The 25,701-nt window shown below is 44.2% G+C and overlaps 1 protein-coding gene and 1 pseudogene across 1 annotated transcript in view; both read right to left on the reverse strand.

Annotated features, from left to right (window-relative positions):
• Positions 1-8,956: 8,956 nt before the first annotated feature.
• Positions 8,957-25,701, reverse strand: part of MAP3K1 (mitogen-activated protein kinase kinase kinase 1) — a 72,581-nt gene continuing 55,836 nt past the window's right edge. Inside the window, exons 12-20 of the mRNA XM_056112104.1 lie at positions 25,285-25,376; positions 24,676-24,865; positions 23,055-24,336; positions 22,539-22,691; positions 21,037-21,199; positions 19,036-19,167; positions 15,402-15,544; positions 14,150-14,281; positions 8,957-11,575 (exon numbers count right to left, since the gene is read on the reverse strand). Coding sequence (XP_055968079.1) covers positions 11,426-11,575; positions 14,150-14,281; positions 15,402-15,544; positions 19,036-19,167; positions 21,037-21,199; positions 22,539-22,691; positions 23,055-24,336; positions 24,676-24,865; positions 25,285-25,376 — 2,437 coding nt within the window. The 3' untranslated portion in view covers positions 8,957-11,425. The remainder of the gene's footprint in view (positions 11,576-14,149; positions 14,282-15,401; positions 15,545-19,035; positions 19,168-21,036; positions 21,200-22,538; positions 22,692-23,054; positions 24,337-24,675; positions 24,866-25,284; positions 25,377-25,701) is intronic.
• LOC130021359 (EEF1A lysine methyltransferase 1-like) lies at positions 12,595-13,171 on the reverse strand (annotated as a pseudogene).

Here is a 25,701-nt window from a genome sequence, read left to right on the forward strand (position 1 = left end):
TGATATCTGCACTTCTTTGTTCATTGCAGCACTCTTTACAATAGACAGAATCTGGAAAAAACCTAAGTGCCCGAGAACAGATGACTGGTTAAAGAAACTTTGGTACATTTACACAAAGGAGTACTATGTAGCTGTTAGAAAAGATGAAGTCATGAAATTTACATACAAGTGGTACTACATGGAAAGTATCATGTTAAGCGAAATGAGTCAGAAAGAGCAGGATAGACACAGAAAGATTGCATTCATCTGGGGAACATAAAGTAACAAAATGGGAGACTAACACCCAGGAGTGGCCGAGATTAGTACCAGGAATTTTGCTCCATGACTTGGAGGCCAGCCACACGTGCTAGGGGAAAAGGAAGCTCAGAGAGAGAAGGGAGCACCAAGTAAAGGGTGTTGGGAGGATCCTCCCAGGATGGGAGAAGCATGCTGAAAGTAGACTATAGACCAAACATGATCAATGCCTCTCTTGCAAACCACAGGACCCAAAAGGAAAGAGATAGAACAAAAGGGAATGCCCTGCCACAGAGGCAGAGGGGGATGGGGGTGATGGGGTTGGGAGGAATGCTGGGACCGGTGGAGGTGGAGGATGGGCGCTGGTGGAAGGATGGGTACTTGATCATTGTATAACTGAAACCCAAGCACAAAAATTTGTAAGTCTATAACTGTACCTCATGGTGTTTCACTAAAAAACAAAAAAACCAAACAACTCCCTGATCCAACATCTTCTGATCAACTGTAGCATTATAGGGTGGTACATAGCATTTCTGAATTTTTAAAGCCCATATTGTCTCAATGGTGCTGTCTTTAATAAATGTGTCACTATTTATATAAAGAAAATTAAGCACTGTCTGGAAAAAAAAAACATGGAACCCTCATGGTTAGGGAAGCATTATTTCTAAAAGTTACTGAAATGCACTTAAGTTCAAGAATTAATGAATAGATAAAGGTGATCTGTTGGGGTCGAGGGTGGGGCTTAACGGCAGAGCACTTGTCTGTAAGTGCAAAGCCTTGGTTTTAATCCCCAGCACTGTGAGATAATTAAATCGTGTGATATATACACACAATGGAGTATTATTCAGTCATAATTTTATTTTGTATGTTTTTAATTTTTTGTTTTTTTGAGCCACACCCAGCAGTGCCCAGAACTTACTCCTGGTTCTGTGCTCAGAGATCACTCCTGGTGGTATTCAGGACATATGGAATGCCGAGGATCAAACCCAGCATGCAAGGCAGGTGCCCTAACTAGCTGTATTGTCACTCTAATCTCATAAACTTTATTTTTAGTCCTACCATTTGCAACAGCATAGATTTGACAAGGACAGAAAGTCCCTGGGGGAGAGGGAGGTCTTGCCTTGCGAAAAGGCTGTAAGCACTTGGCACCCAGGGGCCCTTCTAGTATCTGCAGCAAACACCCACTTATACAGACACAGCCCACGCCAGGCCCCTCGTTCTCCATCCTCTTGCAGCTGATAGCCCCAAGTCCCTTATCCACACAGAGCCGGGAGCCCAGCACCCCTTATCTTCAGATGGGGTTCTGCCTTACCCTGCTCCTGACTGGCCACCCCCACAGTCTGAGGTGACCATAACAGTGGGAACACCCTGGGAGCCCAGTTCCTGCCGAAGGTTGAGCTGTCCAGAGAAAGACCCCCCCACTGCCCCCTTGAATCAAATGCCCCACAGCTACACAGCAGCCAGGAAGGAGAGCCAGCAACCCTAAGTTCATGAGGCACCTCCTTCCCCCTACATCCCCGGAGTGTCTCTGCTTTCCTTTCGGTAACCTCTGTGTTGAGCAAACTAGAACGTTCAGAAATTGTTTTGCGTTTTGTCCCAAGAGGCTTTTCTTGCCCCAGCGGAATGGAAGTTTCTCAAAGTATTAATATTCTTTGAGCTAGCATACAGTCAAGTCACTTGCCTCCTAGGTATCTAAAGAAAGTACGAACATGGGGCCAGAGAGATAGTGAGGTAGGAAAGGGGCTTGCCTTGCATGCGGCCAACCTGTTTGGATCCCCAGCACCCCATGAGGTCCCCCAAACAATGCTAGGAATGATAAAGGTAAAGGTAAAGGCCCTCCCGTTGATCGTCGATTTGCTCGAGCAGGCCCAGTAACGTCTCCATTGGAGACTTTGTTGTTACTGTGTCTGGCATATCCAATACTCTCGGTAGCTTGCCGGGCTCTCCGAGGGGGCGGAGGAATCGAACTCGGGTCGGCCATGTTGGCCGCTTGTAAGGCGAACGCCCTACCCGCTGTGCTATGCAAAGCCAGGAGTAAGCCCTGAGCACCTCCGGGTGTGGCCCCCAAACAAAAAAAAAAGGAAAGAAAAGAAAAGAAAAACATGAATTGATGGGACTGGAGAGGTAGTACAGGAGCTAGGCTGGCCTGGTATGTGTGCAGACTACCTCATGTTTAATCCCTGACGTCACTCAGGGTCACTCCTGAACACACAGCCAGAAAGAGCCACCGAGCACTGCCCAGTGTGGCCCAATTTTACCCCATCTTCCCAAAGAGGGCAAGAAAACAAAAGGGGTTAAAAAGAAAACTCCACAAATTAGAAAACATACATGCACTCATGTTTTGTAGCTTCATTTACAGCAATCAAGATGAGGAAAGAAGCCAACCTCTTGCAAGTGGATGAGTACAGAAGATGTGATGTACTTGCACAGTGCACTATACTTAGCCGTAAGATGAAATACTGACATTTGGGATGACAAGGATGCAACCAGAGTGGGTCCGTGAAAGTGAAGTAGGTCATAAGGAGAAAAAAATAGCAGGTGAGGGGCTGGAGAGATAGCATAGCGGGTAGGGCGTTTGCCTTGCACGCAGCCGACCCGGGTCGATTCCCAGCATCCCATATGGTCCCCTGAGCACTGCCAGGGGTAATTCCTGAGTGCAGAGCCACAAGTGACCCCTGTGCATCGCTGGTGTGACCCAAAAAGCAATAAAAAAAGTACCAGGTGGCTTTACTCATCTTTGGGATAGAACGGCAAAAAGCAGGGCAACCAAGGGGAACCAAACCAACCCTTGGAATCTGACTGCAGAACTGAGGTTAGCAGAGGGAGAGGGGTTCAGTGGGCTGTGAGAAAGGGACTATTTTTTTGGGGGGTGCCCACACTAAGCTGTACTCAGGCTCCTGGCTTTGTGCTCAGGAATCACTCCTGGAGGGGCTTGGGAAATGTATGCTGTGTGTGTTGGGGTGTCAGCTACATACAAGGGGAGTACTTTAACCCCTATACGGTGTCCTCAGAATTTCGTGGAGTTTTGCTTTGTTTCTGTGCCACACTCTGTAGTGCTAGGGCTTCTCCTGGGTCTGTGTGCAGGGATCACTCCTGGCAGGGCTCCAGAGACCATGTGGGGCTCTGGGGATTGAACCTGGGTCAGCTATGTGCAAGGCAAGTGCTTTACCCACTTTACTAGCTCTATAGTAACTGGGATTTTGATGATCATGTGGAAAATTACACTTGAAGAGGCGTGAAACTGCATTCCTAAATCAGCTTTACCTTGATTGAAAGGCTAGATGCTATAGAAATTCTATGTTTGGTCTTTTGGGAGAACTTCGATACTGTTTTCCACAGTGGCTCTGTCAGTTTAGCTTCCCAGCTACAGTGCCAAGCCCTTTCCTCCACATTCTGGTTTTGTTTGGGGGCCACACCTGGTGAGAGGCTCATCTCACCCCATGCCCACCACCCCACCCCAATAGCACTTGCTAGTTATCTTTCTGAGAGCCACATGACTTGCTATCTCATTATCACTTCCGGGAGCGTTCTTTTGTTTTTTGGTTACTCACCCTAGTGTCTCCCAAGAGGGGAGCTGCTGCCCGAAGGGGGCAGGGAGGAGGGATCCCTGGTTGTGGCTTCCATGTCTCTCCTCCCAGGGAGAGGGGAGAGAGCTGAGTATTGAAATCCAAGATTCATTTTGGGAGGAGGCGGGGCAGGTGGGGGCATACCTGGTGATGCTCAGGCATCACTCCTGGCTCTGCACTCAGGAATTACTCCTGGCAGTGCTGGGGTGCTGTGGATGGCACCGGCGTCAGCCATGTGCAAGGCAAGTGCCCCCCACCCCGCCCCCGCTGTGCTCTCTCCATCCACCCCTCCCCTCCTTTTCTCTGTGCCTTTCCTTGAAGGCTGGGGGGAAGCAGGAGTGGGTGATAGTGCTGGCCATGCATAAGGCGTTTGTGGTTCATGGAGAGCTGCTGATTTCTGCGGGCCTGCAAGGCTCACTGGAGCCCAGCGCCCTCCAAGCTTCTTCTGCCGCAGGCTGCGGAGCTGACCTTGCAGGAGGTTGCCTTGTTCCACTCCCCCCCAACCCCAGGGACAGTTTGTTCCCAGCCCAGCGCTCAGTACCCCTCAGGGACAGTTTGTTCTGTGTGCTTCAAGTTTTACAAAGTTACCACAAGCTCCCCCGTTCCAGGGAGACAGATTCCTTGGGAGGAAACCTGTTGGAACTAGTTTGGCAGCCATCCAGACCCCTTCAAGACTCTGGGGCTAAAAGTAGAGAGAGTATGGGGGAAACTGTCTGCCATAGAGGCAGGGGGAGGATTGGAATGGTGGGGGGGGTGATACTAAGGACATCAGTGGTGGAAAATGTGCACTGGTAGAGGGATGGGTGTTCGATCATTGTATGACTGAAACTCGAACTTGAAAGTTTTCTAATATTGTAAGTATCTCATGGTGGTTCACTAAAACAAATTAAAAAAGAAACGACTCTGGTTCAAGGGCTGAGATAGTAGAGTGGGAGGGAGCTTGTCTTGCACGCAGCAGACCTGGGTCCCACCCCACAGGGAATGATCCCTAAGCACAGAGCCAGGAGTAAGCCCTGAGCACTGCTGGATATGGCTTCCCCCGCTCTGCCCCCAGCCCCCTTCACTCCGAAAAAGCAACTTGGGGCTTCAATACTCAGATCTATTCATTCCCTCTTCCTTCCCTAGTGGACAGAGTGGGAACCCTCAGCCAGACAGGACCTCTCTCCTGTGCCCCATTCCCACCCCCGCATCGTCCCCAGTACCAGAGTGAGGTATGTCCCTTTACCTACTTTCAGCACTCAGTTCTGAAAATAGTTCTGAAATGATCAGAATGATCATTTTCAATCATCATTGTCATAGTGGTCCCTTCTCTATCCCAACTGGCCTTCCTTACTCCCTCCACATGTGTCAGGCTTCCAACAGTGGACCAGTCCTCCAGGTCCTTGTTTTTAATGTCCTTGAGTATTGGTCTCATACTGTTTGTTTTCTTTTTAATATCCCACAGATGGGTGCAGTCATTCTCTGTCTTTCCCTCTCTAACTCATTTTACTCAGCACGATACTCTCCATATCCATCCATTTCTAAGCAAATTTTCAGGACTTCATTTTCCCTAACAGCTGTGTCATATTCCACCGTGTAGATTCACCATAGTTTCTTTGTCCAGTCATTTGTTCTAGGGCACATGGTTTGTTTCCAGATATTGGGTATTGTAAATAGTGCTGCAATGAACATAGAAGTGGCACCTTTTCTTGTATAGACAATTCTCACTGATGGGACTTTAACTTATTTAAAAAAACTGACATAACGCTGCGTACATTTTAAATATGGTATGACTTTGATACATGTACATACTGCAATATGATCATCATTGTAGCCTATTTCCACATTGCATTAGAATACAGCTCTTCCTTGTAATTAAGGGATTGCATCAGTCTGATAAAGCTGGAGTGAATATAAAAATATCCCAAATCAAAACTACATTTAAGAGGTTGGGGAGAGAGCTAGTGCTCACGCGGAAGTAGGAAGTATGGGTTTAATCTCGAGTACCACATAGTTGAATTTGGCCGGGTTGGACATGTGCAAGGCAAAAGTCCTACCTGCTGTGTGACTCCTCTGCCCCTCTCAGAGAGCCCAGCAAGCTACTGAGAGTGTCTCGCCGCATGGCAAAGCCTGGGAAGCTACCTGTGATGTATTTGATGTGCCAAACACAGTAACAAGTCTCACAATGGAGACATTACTGGGCCCGCTGGAGCAAATCGATGAACAACGGGAGGACAGTGCTACAGTGCTACCACATGGTCTCCAGAGCACTATGCTGAGAGTAACTTCTGATAGTGACAAAATGTGCCTTTCCCCAAAAAATAAATGTAGGGCTGGAGAGATAGTTCAAGGGTGTGACTTGCACACATGCAACCTTGTAGTGGGGAGAGGGTCTGGCCAGATTCATTGTCAAAGTAAAGGCACAGCACAAAAGCCAGTAGGGAATGGATTTGAGTGAACTGGGGGAGTGCAGCGGAGGTGGGACAGGAGACCCAAGGTGCTCACAGGTGCAGCACATCCCCTATCCCCCACCCCGGGTTTCCACAGTACTCAGTTTCCTTGTACCCGAAGTAGCAAGATGTTCTGAGAGCAGAAGTGCACACCTGTGCTCACAGCCCACTTCATAGCCGACAGCACACAGGACTTCTCATTCCCCTAGTCTCTGCTGTGCACTGGTAGTCCCTGGCACCGCAGGGTGGGAAAAGCACCGCATCCTCAGACCCCAGCACCAAAATGTGCCTGCATGATTGGACTGGCCAAGTATGGCAGGTCCCCTGAGCTCCGTTTGGGAGTCCCCCCTCCCCCACACCCCCACCATACATACTTTTCAAATAGAAGCTCCGGGTTCCATCCCTAACACGAAGAAGCAAACGTTATTCAATAGAACTGACTTATTGAATATCAAGGTGTGGCCAAACCTTCCTTTAAAGTGCTTAAAGCAGGGTACAGCAGGGAGGGCGTTTGCTTTGCGTGTGGGGTCTACCTGAGCTCTGCCTGAGTGCACTGTCAGGAGTGACCTCTGAGCACCACCAGAAAAACAGAAAATGCTCCAAGCAGGGCTGGAGACAGTACCGGGTTAAGGCACTTGCTTTATACATGACCAACCCTGTTTAATCCTTGGGGAAAATTGGTCTATAGACCAGTTTTCAGGGGTGAAAAAGGTTACAGAACGCTAGAGTACTGAATATTTCCATTCAGACTCCTGTGGCTGGGAGTTCCTCATCCTCCTAAAGAAGGCTATCGCTAGTCTGTGGAAATAGCAGCATCTTAAAGTATGGCTTCTTTGAACGCTAAGTGGCTTTTACCACCATTCTGAAGTTAACAAATCATAAGCTGAGCTGGTGATGCTTAGGGGTTACTCCTGGCTCAGTACTCAAGAATTACTCCTGGTAGGACTCAGAGAACCACATGGAGTGTTGAGGATCAAACCTTGGTTGGCTAAGTGAAAGGCAAGTGGCCTACCCAGTACTGTCACACTAGCCCCAAAGAGGACTTATCTTGTATTCAACCCCCCGCCCCCGCCATTCATTGGTGACCATTTCACTCATGTTTAAGAGTTTGACTTTTAGCTCTACATAAATGTGCCATTAACACTTTCCTTTTCCCTCTGACTGACCTATGTGTTCAAGATCTGTGAATACCATTGCAAATGTCAGGGTATCCTCTCCTTTCATCAATGAATAATACTCCGTTAGTGTTTTTTCATTCACTTATTTATGGATGGATAGGTATTTAGACTCTCTATCTTGGTCATTGTGAACAATTATGCAAAACACATTGAACACTTCTCTATTAAAACCTGTTTCATTTCCTTTGGATATATTTATATTCAGAAGTGGAACTGCTGGGGTCCTATAACAGAAATTTTTTTGTGCCACACCCAATGGTGCACAGGGCTTACTCCCGGTTCTTGCTCTTGGGGATCATTCCTGACAGTGCTTGGCCTGCTGTACGATCTCTCCAGCCCTGACAGAAAAGTTTTGAGGAAGCTCCATATTGTTTTCCACAGTAAATTATTAATTCTTATTCCTATCAACAATAATTTCTGCTCCTTTCCCCAATATCCTTGCTGGCACCGGCTGTGTGTGTGCTTCCTTCTCCAGTACTGGGATGGAACACGGGGCCTCACACGTGCAAGGCCTGCACTCTACCACGTGCGTCACATCCCTGTCTTTTCTCATATTCTTTTTCTCCGCCGCCCTTAAGATGGTACTGTGACTTCTTTTTTTTTATTGATAGCGTCTTAAATTTGATAGCTGCACACTGAGCCATTCTTGCATCTCAGGAATAAAATCCACTTGGCAATGGGATGTAATAGCTTTAATTGTTCTTGAAGTTGCTTTGCTGATATTTCAGTCACACACCTATACTCTGAACTAAACCTATGATGTAAATGTATTACTTGCCTGCTAAGGAGAGAGGCTGCGGGGATGGATTGGAAGGAACCTTGGGACGACAGTGGTAGAAGGCAGGTCACTTTGTTGTAGGACTGATGTTGGCACACTGTATGCCTGAGACAACTGTATTATTAACAACTCTGTAAACTACAGTGTTTAAATAAAAAGAAAAAAAGGATGAAATAACTTTAAATCTTCAAACACTTTAAAAACATGAATGTTTCAAAGAAAAATGAAGGAACAGTTCTGAATTAAAAGAACGTAAAGAGACATGACAAGGATTACATGGATCCCTTGTGATAAAAGACACACTTGGGGGCTGAGACAGTACAGCAGGGAAGGCACTGACTTGTATGCTGCCAGCCCTGGTTTGATCCCTGGCCCCATATATGGACATACTGCCAGAAATGACCGTTGAACACAGAGCCAGTAATAGACCAGAGCACAGCCAGGTATGGCCCCAAACTCCCCAAAGACATAGCTAGGCAGCTGATTGAATGCCAGTGGGTGGGGCTGTTGGGTATAGGAATTGTGTTCTTGATAGTTTTCCATATAAATGATCACGACCATCCTGTTGTTCATCGATTTCCTCGAGCAGGCACCAGTAACATCTCCTTCTTCCTAGCTCTGAGATTTTAAAAGAGCCATTTCAATGCTCTTTCAGGATTAAGAGAATGAGACCCATCACTGTTACTGGTATTTGGCATACTGAGTACGACACGGAAGTTTGCCAGACTCTGCCGTTCCATATAAAATGAAGTAAAAATAAAAATAATCAACTTTGTTCAAAAACGTTTATTTACTATAAAGACAAAACACCAAAATAGGTACAAATACTATAAAATTGGTTCAATGGGGTAAAAATTTTAATTAAAATATCTTGATATATTTAAAATAACAAAGGATACATTTAAGCCAAATCTTCTTAACCCAGAGTTTTTTTTTTTGTAACATTTGCTTACACAGTAAGGTGCTAATAGAAGTTAGCCCTTAAGCCCTGGAAATCTTAGGAATCATAGTCACACAGCAAATATAATTTCATTGTGAAAGTGAACTTTGGTAGAAGAAAAATCTATAGGACACCTGAGGTAGTAGAAACTGGAATAACAGCAGTAGACGTTATTTACAACTTGAGTACCAAATAACATTAAGAACACAAAATAATTACACAATACAATTTTCAGTCCAGCTTTGATCCAAAGAAAATAAGAATATTACATCACATTTGCATTGAAAACAAAACAAAACAAAAAAACACCACAATTACCAGCAAGCTGAGGGAACTGCAAACAAACTCAAACAATGGATTTCGACATCTACAGGCAGTTTGAGTTTGAAATGTGGTGGGCATGGTGATCTACAAAGTAATACTGATTAGCTGAGGTTCCTCAGTTTATACAGTTTACATTTCTGTCAGATATAGCATTCATCCGACCAATGATCTTCCAGTACATAAAATGGCAAGAGTGCATCCTTTAAAGCTTGCACGAGACTTGGAAACAATCTTATTAGAACTGTGGAAATTCTAAAGTAGTCCAAAAAAAAAAAGAAAATAAAAAGAAAGTCAAGTACAACACATTAGAGCTACCAAACTTCACATTTCGGTACTGTTTTTTTTTTTAACTCTTCAAATATTGCCAATCTTTCAAAAGGAATGTAAAAATTTCCTAAAATACACATTCACATAAAAAAAAACTGCCTTTTAAAAATTATATGCAATATATCCCTGTAAACTTATCATGTAACTTATTTTACTTCCAATTTGTGTTGTACATTTAAAATGTACTCAATATAGCTTATTTAGTTTATCCTGAGTTTTTGAGGATTACCAATTCCGTTTCACTCTGCAACAATTCAACTGGCTTCTGAAGAGTTAAAACTTATCTCAGAAAGTTGTATTAAATATTTCATCAGTACTTAATTTAAAAGACTCACAAAAAAAATATAAAAAGAGCTGCCATTTTCCTTCCGAATTCCATGCATCTGAATTCAACTGAGAGGAAAAAATCACTGGATAACTGTGCAATGTGTAAGGAATATTGTACAAATAAAATCCAATTCCACTTTCCTTCTGAACACATTTTCTAAGTTCAAAAGAAATTTATCTTTAAAAACACTATTCCTCATTAGTAAATAAGTTAATTCTTTTCAGAGTCAGGCCTCTTGTAGAAAAGATGCACAGTAGAAGGAAAACAGCAGTTGCAAGTTATTTTCAGTGATGGTGATAAAAATGGTCATACAGAGTTAAGACTTAATGGTGTGAAGCCTTGAAGTCTCTTACAGTTTGACAAAAGAAACTGACACATTTTTAAAAAATCAAATACATATCAAGGTAATCTTGATCTTGGTTTTAAGCTGTATCACAAAACATAGCTGATTTTCACTTAATTCATATTTAACATGCATTGATTGAGAAGCGCAGTGACGGACTCAATAAAGGTAGCATTTTATCATATTCCAATTAGAAAGAATAAATCTGCATTTGCAAAACTCTTGCAATAGCAAGATATTTGATAAAAATCTAGTTCACACCTAGTTCTATGTTTTTTTTTTCCTGGTTTGAAAAGATCACCTTTCCCTGAATATTAAACAAAAATGAAGGTGAAATGAAAATACAGAACCATAATTTCCAAAAACGAAATGAATGGGCCAACAGTAAAATGCACAATAAAACACAACTGCCCAGGCATTTAAAAAAATAAAGGTCAACCGTAGGTCCTAAAGAAGTCATTAACTTTAAAAAATATATGGATTTACTGCTAACTGTAGCACATTTCTGACCTAAAAGAGGCAGATAGTGATTTTTTTTTATAACCAGTGACAAATAAACTGAAGGGAACAGCAGAACCCCCTCTTGTAATCATGATATGAAATGGAAGAATAACTGACACATTAAAACAGATCCTGAGCCCCTCAGCTGCTAATATTGCTGAAAAAGTGCTCTAAAAAAATAAAATTATGCTCTTGTTAATTAGCCATGCAAACTTCATTGCTTTCCTGTTCACCTAGGGCCAGTTCTTTGAAAGGCACGGTTTACAGTTTTTGCACAATTTGTGGACTTTTGCATACTAAGCTTAGGTACAGATCATGATTTGTCAATCACATATTTAGGTTAGGGTCCCCCATTGGTCTTGTTTACAGTTGTTCAGTGGCAGGAAGGCCAGCAGATTATCAATGTGGTTCCCCACAAAAGTTCTTTTTTCCCCCTCTTACTGCGCATCCTCTCTCCATTCTAGTTCATGTGCATGGCTACCAGGTAGTGCGGAAGACTGGATGCTTCAGTAGCTCTCTGGAGGGAGGTCTGTCCTGAGGCTGAAGTTCTAAACATCGAAGAGTCACGTCTCGTAAACCGGGAGATAGGTGTGAGGGGATGGATGGAGCAGTCGTTGCACTAGCGATCTGTAGGAGAGAGCACCAGAGCAGTGAGGCTTTGCCCGGCCGCAGCTTCTGGGACAGAGTCCGCGTGCATATTTCAGAAACATCTTGTAAACAGGTGGGGCTCAAGAGAAAGGGAGTGGAATTTCCAACATGGGAGAACATTATCTACTACTGCGTGGGAGATTTCTTCTACAAATTCTTTCAATTTTAGGATCTCAGTTTTTGGTGCTTGGGCCCTAGCCATGGTGCCCAGAGACTATCACCAGCTCTGGGCTCAGGAGTTGCCCTTGGAACTACTCAGGAGACCAGGTGGTGCCACAGATCACACCTGGGCCTCCTGCACACAGAGAATGCTCTCAGCCTGTGAGGCTCTCGCTGGTCTCGCAGATTTCCAAATTTGATTACTTCATGAATTGATTTGTCTGTTTTTTTCTTTTTTTCCTTTTTCTCTTTTGGCTTTTTCGGCCACACCTGGCGATGCTCAGGTGTTACCCTAGCTGTGCTCAGGGCATCATTTGAGGTGCCAGGGATTGAACCTGGGTCAGACACATGCACGGCAGAAGCCTTACTGCTGTACTATCACTCTGGCCCTGATTTTTCTTGTCATAAATGAACAAGGTCAAACGCATGAAGATGAGAAAACAGGAAAAGTATTCACTCAAATGAATTCTATTTTCCTCATCATCACTCCAAGATGGTCTGTCCTCTCTGTTTCAATGCATATTTTCTAGTTTCAAAATTACTATTATAATATAAATGTGGGAGTACCCAGAGGAGAATACAGGTGAGAGGTACTAGGTACAGTGGGAGAAAAACAGCTCAGGGGCTAACAATTACACACAGTGACATCCTTTGGTGCTAAGCAAAGGTGCTGAGGTCCAGAGGCAATTTTGTTTGTCCTCATGGTAATCCCAAATAAGTATCAATAATATGCCGCGCTTATAAACAGGAAAATGAAAGTCATAACAGGTCAATCTACTAAGAAAATAACAAGGGGCGGTCACATAGGAGTCTTGCTACAGTATTTTTTTCGTCTGCATTCACATGTCAGCATCTAGTCCAGATTCAAACTTCATTTAACAGCAGAATTCATTAGCCAACGTCTGGGTGTATTTTGGAATTAACTTGTACACCTTCACTCCCAGATGCTTTACTACCATGACAGTATCTGCGCACAGCGGACTCTTGCCCTGCATCAGATGCTTGATGGTTTCGGACCCACTTATGAGACATTCCTCAGGACTGTCCACAGGGAGGATTGGCTACTATGATATCAAAACCAGCGCAGCAACAATTCCAGGTAAATCCAGTATACATTATAATCACAGAGGACAAACTCCTCTCCGAAAATGGCACATCGTCTACGTACATAAAGGTCTTCTCTATACAGCTCGAGCGGCTGCTGGTAAACCCTTGGGGTGCTACACACGCAGTCCTGCCACCTTCTCCGGCAGCTGCAAGCGCTTCCTTGGCGAGTCACAAAGTGGTTTCCTGACTGTGCCCAAACTGACTTAATTGCTGGGTCAGTCTGTGGCTTCTGCTCAACATAAAATTCCTGGAAAGCTGCTAGAGTTTGGGCTGAATCTGGGAGATATTATCATCCTTGGAGTCACTCATTACACAAATTGTCTACATTACCAGCAGAGCATGTATGGTGATGCCCAAAGTCCAATGTCTGACTCAAAAACGAAAAATCTCAACCATTACATTGTTCTGAGATAGAACTGTAAAGAATAGCAATTTTTAACATTCTGGCAATCAACCCGGGTGTGAACTGTTTTAATACAGAAAAATCTGTATACATAAGAAACTTCCTGTAAATATTTTACTTAGGCACAGTGATTGATTCAGTATTTACTTCAATCCATGTCCTCAGTGACTTTATAAAGCCTTATTACTACAAATATAATATTAACTAAGTATACTCAATACCAATAACACATAAATTCCTGGGGAAATATACTTACATATAAAACTTTTCTGGGGGTGGGGGAGAGAGAGGGGCCACACCCAGAGATACTCAGGGCTTACTCCTACCCCTGCACTCAGGAATCACTGCTGGCAGGCTCAGGGAATCACATGGGATTCCAGGAATCAAACCTGAGCTGGCTACATGCAAGCAAGTGCTCTACCTGCTGTCCCATCTCTCTGGCCCTAAAAACCATGTTCATTTTATTTTTTTGCTTTTTGGGTCACACCCAGCAATGCTGGGATCGAACCCGGGTTGGCGGCGTGCAAGGCAAACGCCCTACCCGCTGTGCCATTGCTCTGGCCCAAAACCATATTTATTTTAAGGAATCTAGACCTTCATGTTAAACGACAGTTGAGGAGAACCTATGAGAATATGACTTTTTCAATTTTATTTAATTAATTTTTGTTTTGGGCGGAGGGGGGGCAGGCCTGGCTGTACTCAGGGCTTACTCCTGGCGCTGCACTTCAGGGTCATTCTTGACGATGCTCAGGGGATCATAAACACGGGGTGTTAGGGACCGAACAGGGGTTGGCCGAGTTCTGGCCAGGGCTTTACCTACTGTACTACTCCTCCAGTCCCAGACCCCTGCAACTTTTAGAAGAAATCGTTTCTCCTTGAATTACCTTAAATATCAGAGCAAGATGATTGGAGTGCTTTTCTGCATTCCAAGGTGGTTTAGCACAGGCCATCTCTATAATAGCACAGCCGACACTCCATACGTCACAGCTTCTGCCATACTGCTGACCTCTGAGTACCTGAAATAAAGTGCAGTTGACTGAGAAAAGAACTCAAATTAAATTGACGAACTAAAAAGAAGGCAAAAGAGAGATTCCAATTTTCCACCACAGAGCAGTAACAACAGTGCAAACAGGAATCGCAAGGCCTGGTCTGTGTGGTGCTGGCAGACCCTGGGAGAGACCCTGGGAAGTCGCTCTGCAGAGTTTTAGAGTGGCCCCACCATTACCTATGTAAGTGAAAAGCTTTGACACAGCTGAAAGGCTGAGCTCATAACAACACCGTGGAAACTTCTGGTCTGGTACTACTACTAAGAGCTGCCGCTGTGTGTTCATTTCCTTTGAGCACAGATAATTATTTTATTTTGGTTTTGGTGGTGCTCAGATGTTACTCCTTGGTTTACACTCTGGAAATTGCTCCTGGCGGGCTGGGGGGGGACCGAACTGAACCCAGGTTAGCAGCTTAAAGAGAAGAGTCCTAATTGCTATGCTACTGCTCTGGCCCTCAGAGAACAATTTTAAAACTTCTATCATGCATGGGCTGTGGATTCAGTAGTAAGTGCATGCCCTATATCCATGCACCTAGTATGCAAAAAAAAAAAAAAAATCCCCAAACCTCTGTCATGTGCTCTTTGGGGGCTGGGGAGATAGCACAGGGATTGGGGCACAGGGTGCCGGCACTTGGCCTCCCGAGTTCAGCCGGTGCAGCACGGGAGCCCTCAGGATGGCGAGGTGAGGCCCTGGGGCCCCGAGCACTACAGGAACTGAGCAGCACAGCCACCACGGACTGAGGCTTTCAAACACCCACCCGGCGGGCTGAGTATCACCAGGAGGGCCCCTATCTTCTGGGAGCACTGTCCAGGAGGCCCAAAACAAAGGAAACAAAACATGCACTTTGGGTTTCTCACAAAACTATAAATTACCTGATGATTCTTGTAACAACTGAATTTAAGCTACCAACAGCCCTTAAGCAAGTTGATTATAAAACAAAGTAAATTCGTATTTTTAATCAGTTAAGTTGAAAACGAAAAGGCAGGGACTAGGGTTGTGAAATGAATTTTAGCATTAGAATCCTTTCTTCAGGGCCAGTGGCATCCTGGATGCCACTGAATGATGTGTCAGACTCAAAGCTGCTTCTCACCTCAGGTGCCATAAATGCAATTGTCCCCAGTAACTGTCCTTGAAATTCTCCGGCACCAGTTCCTTTTGATGCCAACCTGGCAGCAGCTCCAAAGTCTGCAATTCTCAGTCTCTGTCCTGTGCTGTCAATGAGCAAATTGGCACCTGTCAAGGACAAAACAGCAACAGTTAACGGCCTTGGAGGTTCACAACAAAAGTAGAGACAGAAAGCTAAGCGGATCAGTAGTAATGAAATAGGACAACAAAAGACATAAACCGATAACCCAGCAGAGGGTCAAAGAAATGTACCCGCCCAAACACACATAATCACTGCAATAGATACACAGGTCTTAACAATGAAAGAAACCTAAAAACATACACAAAATCAATTAAAACGGTCTAAAATAAACAAAACCTAAAACCCTGAAAGTCTGAAAAACTAAGTATACAGGAAAACGTAGTAAGGCAGATTTTGTGGAGACCAAAGTAAGTGTGGGAAAGGACATTTGGCCAGGCACCTCCACCGCCCCTCTAGCCCTCCAAGTTCCAATTTTAGTGCCAGGCGGAAATGATCGTACAGAGGGCAGGGAATTTGCCGTGCATGCAGCTGATCCGGGTTTGACACCTGGTACCACATGCGGATCCCCCCTGAGGAGCAATCCCTGAGCACTACTGGCTGTGTCTATCCCCCCCAAAAAAACAAAACAAAGCAATTTTAGTGTCATTTACATATTGAGGTAAGGTCCTGAGGAAACAGATGAACCCAAACCAATTCAAACTCTATTCATGCTGAAATTTCTTAATAAACGTCAGATGCAGAGGACAGGAATGCACGCTGCTGGATCCCAGAGATTCAGGAGAGCAGTGAGGCTCTCGGAGCGCTGAGCTGCCCAGACCGCAGCTGAGGGCGGAAACCCGGGCCCCATGCTGAACTTGCAAAATGCCTTTTTAAAGAAATGACACTTAAATTCATTCCCATGAAATCATGCAGAGTTTCTGTGCCACTGTGCCCCACGCATGGGTGGGATATTAAGTACAAGGCAACCAATCTCAATTAGGAAATATTAACACACAGGCTTAACCGGTAACAACGTATTAGTAATCTCTTATTACAAGGGCTTAATTGCTTCAGGGCGAGATACAACAATCTTCACACACTTTTTTCTTTCTTTCTTTCTTTCTTTTTGGGTCACACCCAGCGATGCACAGGGCTTACTCCTGGCTCATGCACTCAGAAATTACTCCTGGCGGTGCTCAGGGGACCATATGGGATGCTGGGAATTGAACCCGGATTGGCCACGTGCAAGGCAAATGCCCTACACACTGTGCTATCGCTCCAGCCCCAAACTCGTTTTTCTAAGGAAATCTTTTTTGATCATTTTTAGCAAATTATTCATAAAAAGCAATATAAAATAAAGTTTTAGGGCCCACTCTGGGGGTAGGCTTGGGTGGTGGTTGGGCAAATTGGAAGTAATGGTGGTGGGATTGGTGTTGGAATACTGAATGTGATAAATCACAGTGAACAACCTTACAAAAATAAAGTAAAAAAATAATCAGCTGAAAATTCAGGCATGCAGGTTTTGTAACTGAAATTTCCAGACTTCTCCCAGAGATGAGCTGGGCTATCTCCCCCTACCTCCCTGTACTTCCGGAAGCCCTGAAAGTCATGTCCACACTGGAAAGCTGCCACCCAGTTCAAAAAGCTACTCCTGCTACACCTCCCTGAGAAAAGCACTTGATGGCCTGAATAAACACGATGACCACATAGTATCTGTATTGCAAACTGTAATACTCAAAAGGAGAGAAAGAGGAAAAGTGTCTGCCACAGAGGCAGGCCGGGGGGGTGGGGGAATGGTAGCATGAACACTGGGGACATTAGTGGTGTGAAGCGTGTATTGGTGGAGGGAGAGCTGTTGGAGCACTGTATGAGTGAAAACCGATCATGTACATCTTCGTAATGGTCTGTCTCATGATGATTCAATTTAAAAAGTAAAACAAAAAAACTGAACTGATGAACACTTCATGCACATTTAGGTTTTCTCCCTTATTTTTTTTTGTTTTTTGGGTCATACCCGGCAATGCACAGGGGTCACTCTTGGCTCAGCGCTCAGGAATTACCCCTGGCAGTGCTTAGGGGACCATATGGGATGCTGGGAATTGAACCCGGGTCGGCTGCGTGCAAGGCAAACGTCCTACCCGCTGTGCTTTCGCTCCAGCCCCCTCCCTGAACTATTTTAAGATTTTTCAAGTCAGATTTCCAGTCTGTCCTCCTACCCCACCCACCACTTTACTTTCTGCGAATGGAGGTGGTGCTGCAGATTGAATCCTAAGCCTTACACAAGTAAATCATATGCTCCCAAGCCCTTGAAACCCGGGGTTGGATTTCTGGTGAAACAATAGATAAATAAGGACACCAGCAGCGCCACTGTTGTATCTTCAGAACCTCTGCTTTCTTCTCCACCCTTTCAGGCGAGCTGACCTCCACACTGCTATGCCCAAGGCCTTTTGGGAATGAAGAGCAGAACCCCTCCCTTCTAGCTGGGTCCTGGCAGCCTCCACCCCCGCCACCCGCCACATCGGCAGGCCCAGTTCCACATTCCCACCTCCTCAGCTCTACGCATCACACCTCACAAGAACATTTCCTCTCACTGGGTAAAGACAGAGGGAAAGAGAAGAGCAACACACAGCACCATCCCTCAGAGAAGCCTGTGGGGCCAACTCCAAAGGCTCGTTCTTGGCACAGCGGGAACACAGCATACCCAGCAGGGAAGAACAGTAAAAATAAAAACACGAAAGGATCTACCAGGACCAATCAGCTCTGTCAACTCTCAGAGAATGATTTTAGGGGCACTACGCTGAGGACATTTAATGAGCTCCGAGAAACAATGGCACAGGGTACGCAGCAAAACACAAGAAAGAATGAGAGCCCAAAGGACAAAATTACAATCAGAAATGACAGAAATAATGGTAGTAATATAGAAAAAAAAATCCAAAATCAAACAAACAAACAAACAAACAAACATAACAAAACAAAACAGAAGGTCTGAGCTGCAGAATAATAGCAGAAGAGGAAAAATCAAGAAGCCCCAAGAAGTGATGTGGGAAAACCCTAGGTAACAATAGAAGATGGGAAAAAGTCTGAAGGGAGAGAGGGAGATGGGGAGAAAGGAGAAGGGAGAGAGAGTAGAGAGAGGGCGGAGGGAGGGAGGGAGGGAAAGAGAGAGAGAGAGAGAGAGAGAGAGCACCTGACAGAAAAAGACCCCAAGGTTCCTTTCACTTCTAAGAGTCTGATTTGAATCACACAGGAGAAACGATCACAGTCTGTCTCAACTCAGAAAAAAGACCCACATTTAAAAATTCTGTTTTGTACCCATTTATTGGGCTGGAGTGATAACACAGTCGGTAGGGCGTTTGCCTTGCACGCAGCCGACCCAGGTTCTATTCCTCCGCCCCTCTTGGAGAACCCAGCAGGCTACTGAGAGGATCTTGCACATACGAAAAAGCCTGGCAAGCTACCCGTGACATATTTGATATGCCAAAAACAGTAACAGGTCTCACGATTTGTTGTGAGACATTACTGGTGCCCGCTCGAGCAAACTGATGAACAACAGGAGGACAGTGCTACAGTGCTACCCACTTATTAAGAGAATCCCTACCTTTGACATCTCTGTGAATGATCTGGTTTTCATGGAGATAGGAAAGGCCACGAAGCAACTGTTCAGTATAGTTAATAACTACTGATTCCTTGAAGGCTCCGTATTTGCTGAGCAGATGAGCCACTGATCCCCCTATAAGACAAGTGTGTAACAATGGTTAGCGTTAGAAACTTAAGCTAGGATTAAAATCATTTGCTACAATTTGGTTGCATAAGATAGTACTGTCGGAGAATCAGATTCATATCTGAAATGCTCCATTTTTTGTACACTTTACATCAAGAGTGAAACTTCTTAAAAACAAACGCATTATTGTATGACCTCAAATGCATCCCCTAGGATCCACGCTCAAAGACCCTCCTAGTCCGTAGGTTCACTGTGCTTTTACCTGTCCTGCAGGCGCTTTCATTTCTTGTCTTGTTTTTGTTGAACAGGCTCACAATAGGCTTAAACCTATGATAAGCAAGTCTACTGGATGTTATTTTCCCAACAGCACGTGTCCACGTTGTGTCTACCACATTTAATGAAGGTACATTCACTGTTTTCAGATGTAAAGCTATTAAGAACCTAACTCCTATATGCATGAGTTAACAATTTTCTTTTCATGATTTATGATTTCACCTTGAAATCAGTCATCTGGGGAACCAAACCAGCAATATCTCCAAAGAGTTTCTGTGGTTTTCTGAAGGTCCCAGGTCTCAGAAAACTTTAAAAGTTAACAATGAAAAACCGGAAAAAAAGTTGACAGCTTTAGGTGTTAACTATTTCTGTGCTGCACATTTTACTATGTTGAAGGTGAAGAGGATAGGAGGACCCAGGATTCAAGCCGGGTTGTATTCCACTGCAACCTGTTTGGGACCTAGAACAGGTCACACTCTCACAAAGTCTCATTGAAAACTTTTTACAACTGTCCTAAATGTAACACTCAACGAGCCACAACTAGCATCACAGACCACCAGAGACTGTCCATAAACACTCACTGACAGAAATAAGTTCCTCAAGCTCAAAATGCCTAAAGACTTCGGCTGGAGAGTTAGCCAAAGGGGGTGGGGAGGGGCACATGCTCTGCATGAAGGAGACCTGGCTGGATCCTGCATTGCGTGGCTCGAGCACTAATGGAGAGCAACTGAGCCCGTGCCAGGAGCAGCACTGCCTCACGGAGCCCCCAAACCAAAACCAGAAAATGGAGAAGAGCTAAGAAGTTAAACCAAGCACTTCTCTATGCACTAGCACAAATCAGTTACTGTGTAGCACTGTAAAATACAACATTAAACTTAGTTTTCATTTGTCCCAGTAAATGATAAAGTTCAACTTGATGTACCAACTTTGATTCAAGTTTATCCGTAATACAGTTTTCAACTTTCCCAGTATCAATTTTATTTTGATATTGCCAGGTTAAGTGAACGTAGAAGGTTTAGAAAATATATTCCTATAAAACAAATGCTACACTGAAAACCACTGGAAAAATATAAAGGGTATGTATGCAACAAATGTTTTATTTACAGTTAAAGTAAAAGCCTATCTACATTCCACTACTACAAAAAGGTGATTTTTAATAGAAATAAGAACTAATAAAAATGTTTATTAAACTTTTTTCTAAATTTAGTATGTATTATCAAGTTATCGGCATACTATTATTACTTTTTTTTTTTTTTTTGCTTTTTGGGTTACACCGGCAATGCACAAGGGTTACTCCTGGCTCTGCATTCAAATTACTCCTGGCGGTGCTGAGAGGACCATATGGGATGCTGGGAATCGAACCTGGGTTGGCTGCGTGCAAGGCAAATGTCCTACCTGCTGTGCTATCACTCCAGCTCCCATACTATTATTTTTAATTTAACAATGAACCTGCTGGGGCTTGAGAGGTACCTGATTGGCTGGAGTGCTACAGGAGGCCCGGATGGGAGACCTGCCACCACATGGACCCCTGCAAACACTGAGCCAGGAGTCGTCCCTGAGCACCCCCCAGAGTGGCCTGAAAAAAGCAAAAGAGAATGAACATACCTGCCATCCACTCAATGAAGAGATTATAATTGCTCTTCTCACACGTGGCTCCCAACATCCTAATGATGTTTGGGTGGTTCAGATGGCTCATCATTCTTATTTCTTCTCTTAATGCTTCCACTACTTCTTCTTGCTCAGAAGATGTGTTTCTGACATATGTCACCTGTTTCCAAGAATATGTTGACAAGACTTTGAATTCTGATGATTTTCTATTTACAGTTTTCATTAAGAAGATAACAAATGGACCAATATAAATCAGCTTGTATATCAGCAAGTGAAATTAGGGTTCACTGGTGCAGTAAGGATACTTGTAGACAGTAAAAATGTAGCTCTAGGCCTGGTGAGATACTACAGAAGTGAAAAGTGTCTGCTCTGCATGAGGCCAAGCCCAGTCTGATTCCTGGTACCACACAGTCCAGAAGCACTGCTGGTGGCAACCTCCGATCACAAAGCCGAGCGCAGCTCTCAAGACCCACAGAGTATGACCCCTACACCTAACCTAAGTAAATAATAAAAGTACAGTTAGGTGCGGGGTGGGACGTAGTATAGCAGTGAGGGTGCAGGCCTAGCATGTCCCAATCCAGGTTCGAGTTGAAGTACCACGATTCCCACTCTCCCACAGCGCCACCTGGTGTAGCCTTGGAGATCCCTTGTACCACAGCAGTATCCTGGGCATTCTCCGGACCACAGGGTCTGAGCAACATCACAGAAACACCCGAAAACCGTAAGACATAATCAATATTCCAAAACTAAAGACAGTAAAATTGAGAAAAAGTCAATCACGGAAGAATCAGGGTATTTTAAAAAGCAAGCTTTGTCCTTTTCACATCTTGCTAAGTGAAAAAGAAAAAACCACCTTATAAGTTCCAAAATGACAATGCACCAGTAACACTGAGGGAGTCTGGGGCTTATACTGTGGGTCGGGCACTTGTATTGCATGTGGCTGACTAGAGTTTGATCCCCAGCTCCCTAGATGTTGCTCCCTGAGCCTGCCAAGACTGATCCGTGAGCTCATGGCAAGGAATAAGGGCACCAAGAAGTATGGCACAAAAACAAAGATACCAAAACAACACAAAAATTGGAAAGGATATGAAAACAAACCTTAATAAAAAAAAACACTTCTATAAGGCCTATCTTGGTGTTGCATATTATGAGCATCAAGCTCCAATTTTTCTGAGGAGAGAGAGGGCCATCCTTGGTGGTGCTTGGTGATCACTTCTGGCAGTGCTTGGGGGATCATATTGTAGTACACCAGGATTGGACACTTGCAAGGCAAATGCCTGCCCTGCTGTACTATCTCTTTGGCCCAAGCTCCAATTTTTCACTAATGACAATGATAACATTAAATAATTCAGGATGTGCTTGGTGTCTTGACAACATCTGCTTGAAACAGATTTCTCGAATTTCCAAGAGCTGAAGTACACACACGAGACATATTTTAAGATTGTATTTGCTTCTATTTTACTGAATAACTTTGATCATTTCACTTCTATTCTAGTTACCTGTTTAACAGCCATTAAAGTTCCAGTTCCCACATCTTGAGCCTGATAGCAAGAAGAAAACGCTCCCAGGCCTATCTGCTGACCTTTCAGCCACTCGGTGTCTTCTCGATAAGGCTGTTTTGCTTTGGTGTGTCCTGGCAGCGTCTCTGGTGTCTACGTAGTAAATAAGAGCAACCATTTTACTATTAAAGCCAAATCTGTGAAACTAGCATGGCAAAATATCACTTGTGCTCAGCCCGACTTCCCAAATCCCGTCAACTGAACTCAACCTCTGAATAGACAGTGCTGGTGACCAATATTAAACACAACAGTGCATCACCGTTACAGAGGCAACCAGAAGCATCACTGACATAGGAATAATTCTCTCTAAACAAAGCTCTGACCAATTTTGTTCTCTCATTAGGCATTTCCTGTGGGAAAAAACTGCTTGCAGTAATTTAACTCCTGTTAAAAGCTGCATTCCTGAGTTAGATTTATTTGAGCCTGTCCAAGGGACAGCTTTAACAGTATACTTACATCCTGTTGAATAATAATGATATCTTCTCCATTTTCAACCTGAAGTTGAGGAACTACTGGGAGGGCATCCTGGGATGCCGACATTGCCATGGCAATTGCTAAAGCTTCTTCTTCCTCCGCCTCCATCTTTTCTTTGCATTTCTGATTATGATTCACATCATCTTTGTAGGTATCATCGTTCTCATCTTTTTCAGGGGAGAGGACAGCCACTTCTGACTTAAACGTTACTGTGGTGTCATTTGAAGGCAGAGATGCTTCAAGAAGGTCCTCGATACTGGAATTGAGCTCTGCATTGACATCTAATCTGCATTTCTCCTCGACCGGGGTGAACACTGTCTCATCACTGGGTATGACAGCGTTACTGCTACTGCCGCTACTGCCAAAGCTGTCCTCACATTTGGAAGAACTGTGGAGATCCAGTGTCATGCTGTTCTTGGAGGAGTCTCCTTGTTTACTTGTGTTACCTGGGGTAGGTCGAGATGGCTTTGGCCTGTGTATAGTACTGGAGGGTGCAGGTCTCGACTGAGTAAAGATTGGGGAAAGTTTATCTGGATCGTTGTTTTCAGAACAGTTCCTCTGGAACTGGAGAGAAAACTTGCGCTGTGTTTGAGGAGATGCACAAGGTATTTTGCAGGGAATGAATCCCTGAGGTCTGTGCTTGGGGACATCTGTTCCAGTGGCAGCGGGGACAGATGGGGCAGAGGAAGATGGGGTCGACAGGGCTGGGAACATAACCTGGGAATGATGAGACAAAGGAGAAGAGTTCAAACACTGACTGTGGGGTCTGCCTTTTGTTTGAACCATTGGCTTTGGTTGCTCCATCGTTGCTGAATTTGCAAGTCCTAATGAAATGCCAGTCAGTCTGTCAGAAATGTCCTCCGAGCTGGCACTCAATTTTGCAGCACACAAGGCTCTTCCAGTTTTCTCTGGATGGTCTGTGTGCTCGGGGGAGCTGTTCTCTGTGGCTTCTGAGTAGCTGCTAGAGACAGATGCCTGCAAAAGGCTGTCGTGGCGACCACCCAAAGGCTCTTCCATGCCCAGTTCGATAGCCTCAACGATTTCCACCTCGTCTGCAATGGCCATCAGACGGCGACGCATCCTGCTGAAGTGAGTGGAGCTGGACACGTTCAGCATTTCTAAGAGTTTTGAAAACACATGAGGAACTGCAGTGACCATCCTCGCTGAACTCAAATATATCCTTCGGGAGAGTTTGCCAACCATTGAGTGGGAATTATCAATGGACTGCAAAGCAAAGGTTAGGAGAGACAGCAGCTTTTTATACCTGAAATGAAACAAATGAAACATTTATTGGACTGTTTTGCTGCACACACATACACACACACCCACATTAATACACACACAACAGTTTTTTTTAAAAGATGGGACTCAGGGTTGACCTTTTTAGAAAATCAGGAATTATGTTTTAATAGCCTAGATTCAGAGATTTTTAAATGTAAATTAAATCAAATATAAAGTGAAGCTATATATACTTTAATTCCTGAGTCTTTCCTGAACCTAAAAAGTGGTGGTTCTCTTAGGCAGTGAGGGAGGGTTGGGGTATGTAGCAAGAGCCAAGTATTTTTAGAAAACAAACAGACAGACAAACAAACAACAACCCTACCTGACTTCAACAGGCTCAGCTTGTGAAACATCAGTACTGACTATATGTGGGTAGAATTCAGCAGGAAATTCCAAAAGCAGTCTATCAATAAGACAGAGGCGGCCCAGCAGTTCTTGCCAGTTGTTTGATTCAGTTTGGTTTCCAAGGATACAATTTAATACATAATCAACACCACCAATACCAATGGACCCTAGAAAAAAATAAGTAAAAATAAGTAATTGAAAAATAGTGGCACTAAAATACGAAACAAAATAGGATCAAAGGCATATGGTTAACAATACATTTTTCTCTAAACGACCAGGCAAAGGACATGGTTCAAAGGGGGGAATATAGCCTGCCAAGTGCAAAGTCCTAAGATCAACGGCCGCACATCGCATGGTGTGAGCCACCCCCTAGTCCCAAGCACTGTTTGGATGTGGGGCCTAAGTCGTACCACTGGGCAGTGCACACTGAACCATTGGGTCCATACCCCCAGGCAAAGCATCACCCAAGTACTCCTAAGAGTGTGGCCCCAATTTAATAAAAAATCCTGAGACCCTCCCTTTCAGAGAGAATGTTAAGGAAAACAATAAAACAGAATTTATTCATTTTAAGCCAATGCTTTATTACCAGTTTTAAGTATTTCTCTGCCAACTGCCAATTCTCCTGCTTGACCTTTGCACAGTTCCAACAGAGTTGATATGGACAGCTGACTGGTGCGACTGAAAAATGAAAGAAAAACCTCATCAGACTCGGATCCTGGTTAAAATAACATGTAATGCCTGTGGAAGAGTGGGAAAATGTTCTCAAGGATCTTTATATTTCCACTACTAAAGGGGTATAAAGAGTATTAAATAATGATGCCAAGCCCAATTTAGTAAATTTAACTTTCTCCTTTGTGTTGAACACCAAGTATTGATTTAAATGTCAACCTAGATACTATTTAAACACTGGGTAAAACTATATTTATTATCATTAAAAAAAGAAATCCTGGGGCTGGAGCGATAGCACAGCAGGGAGGGCGTTTGCCTTCCACGCGGCCGACCC

Source organism: Sorex fumeus, unplaced genomic scaffold, assembly GCF_029834395.1.
Source record: "Sorex fumeus unplaced genomic scaffold, SorFum_2.1 ptg000015l, whole genome shotgun sequence".
Lineage (NCBI taxonomy): Eukaryota > Metazoa > Chordata > Mammalia > Eulipotyphla > Soricidae > Sorex > Sorex fumeus.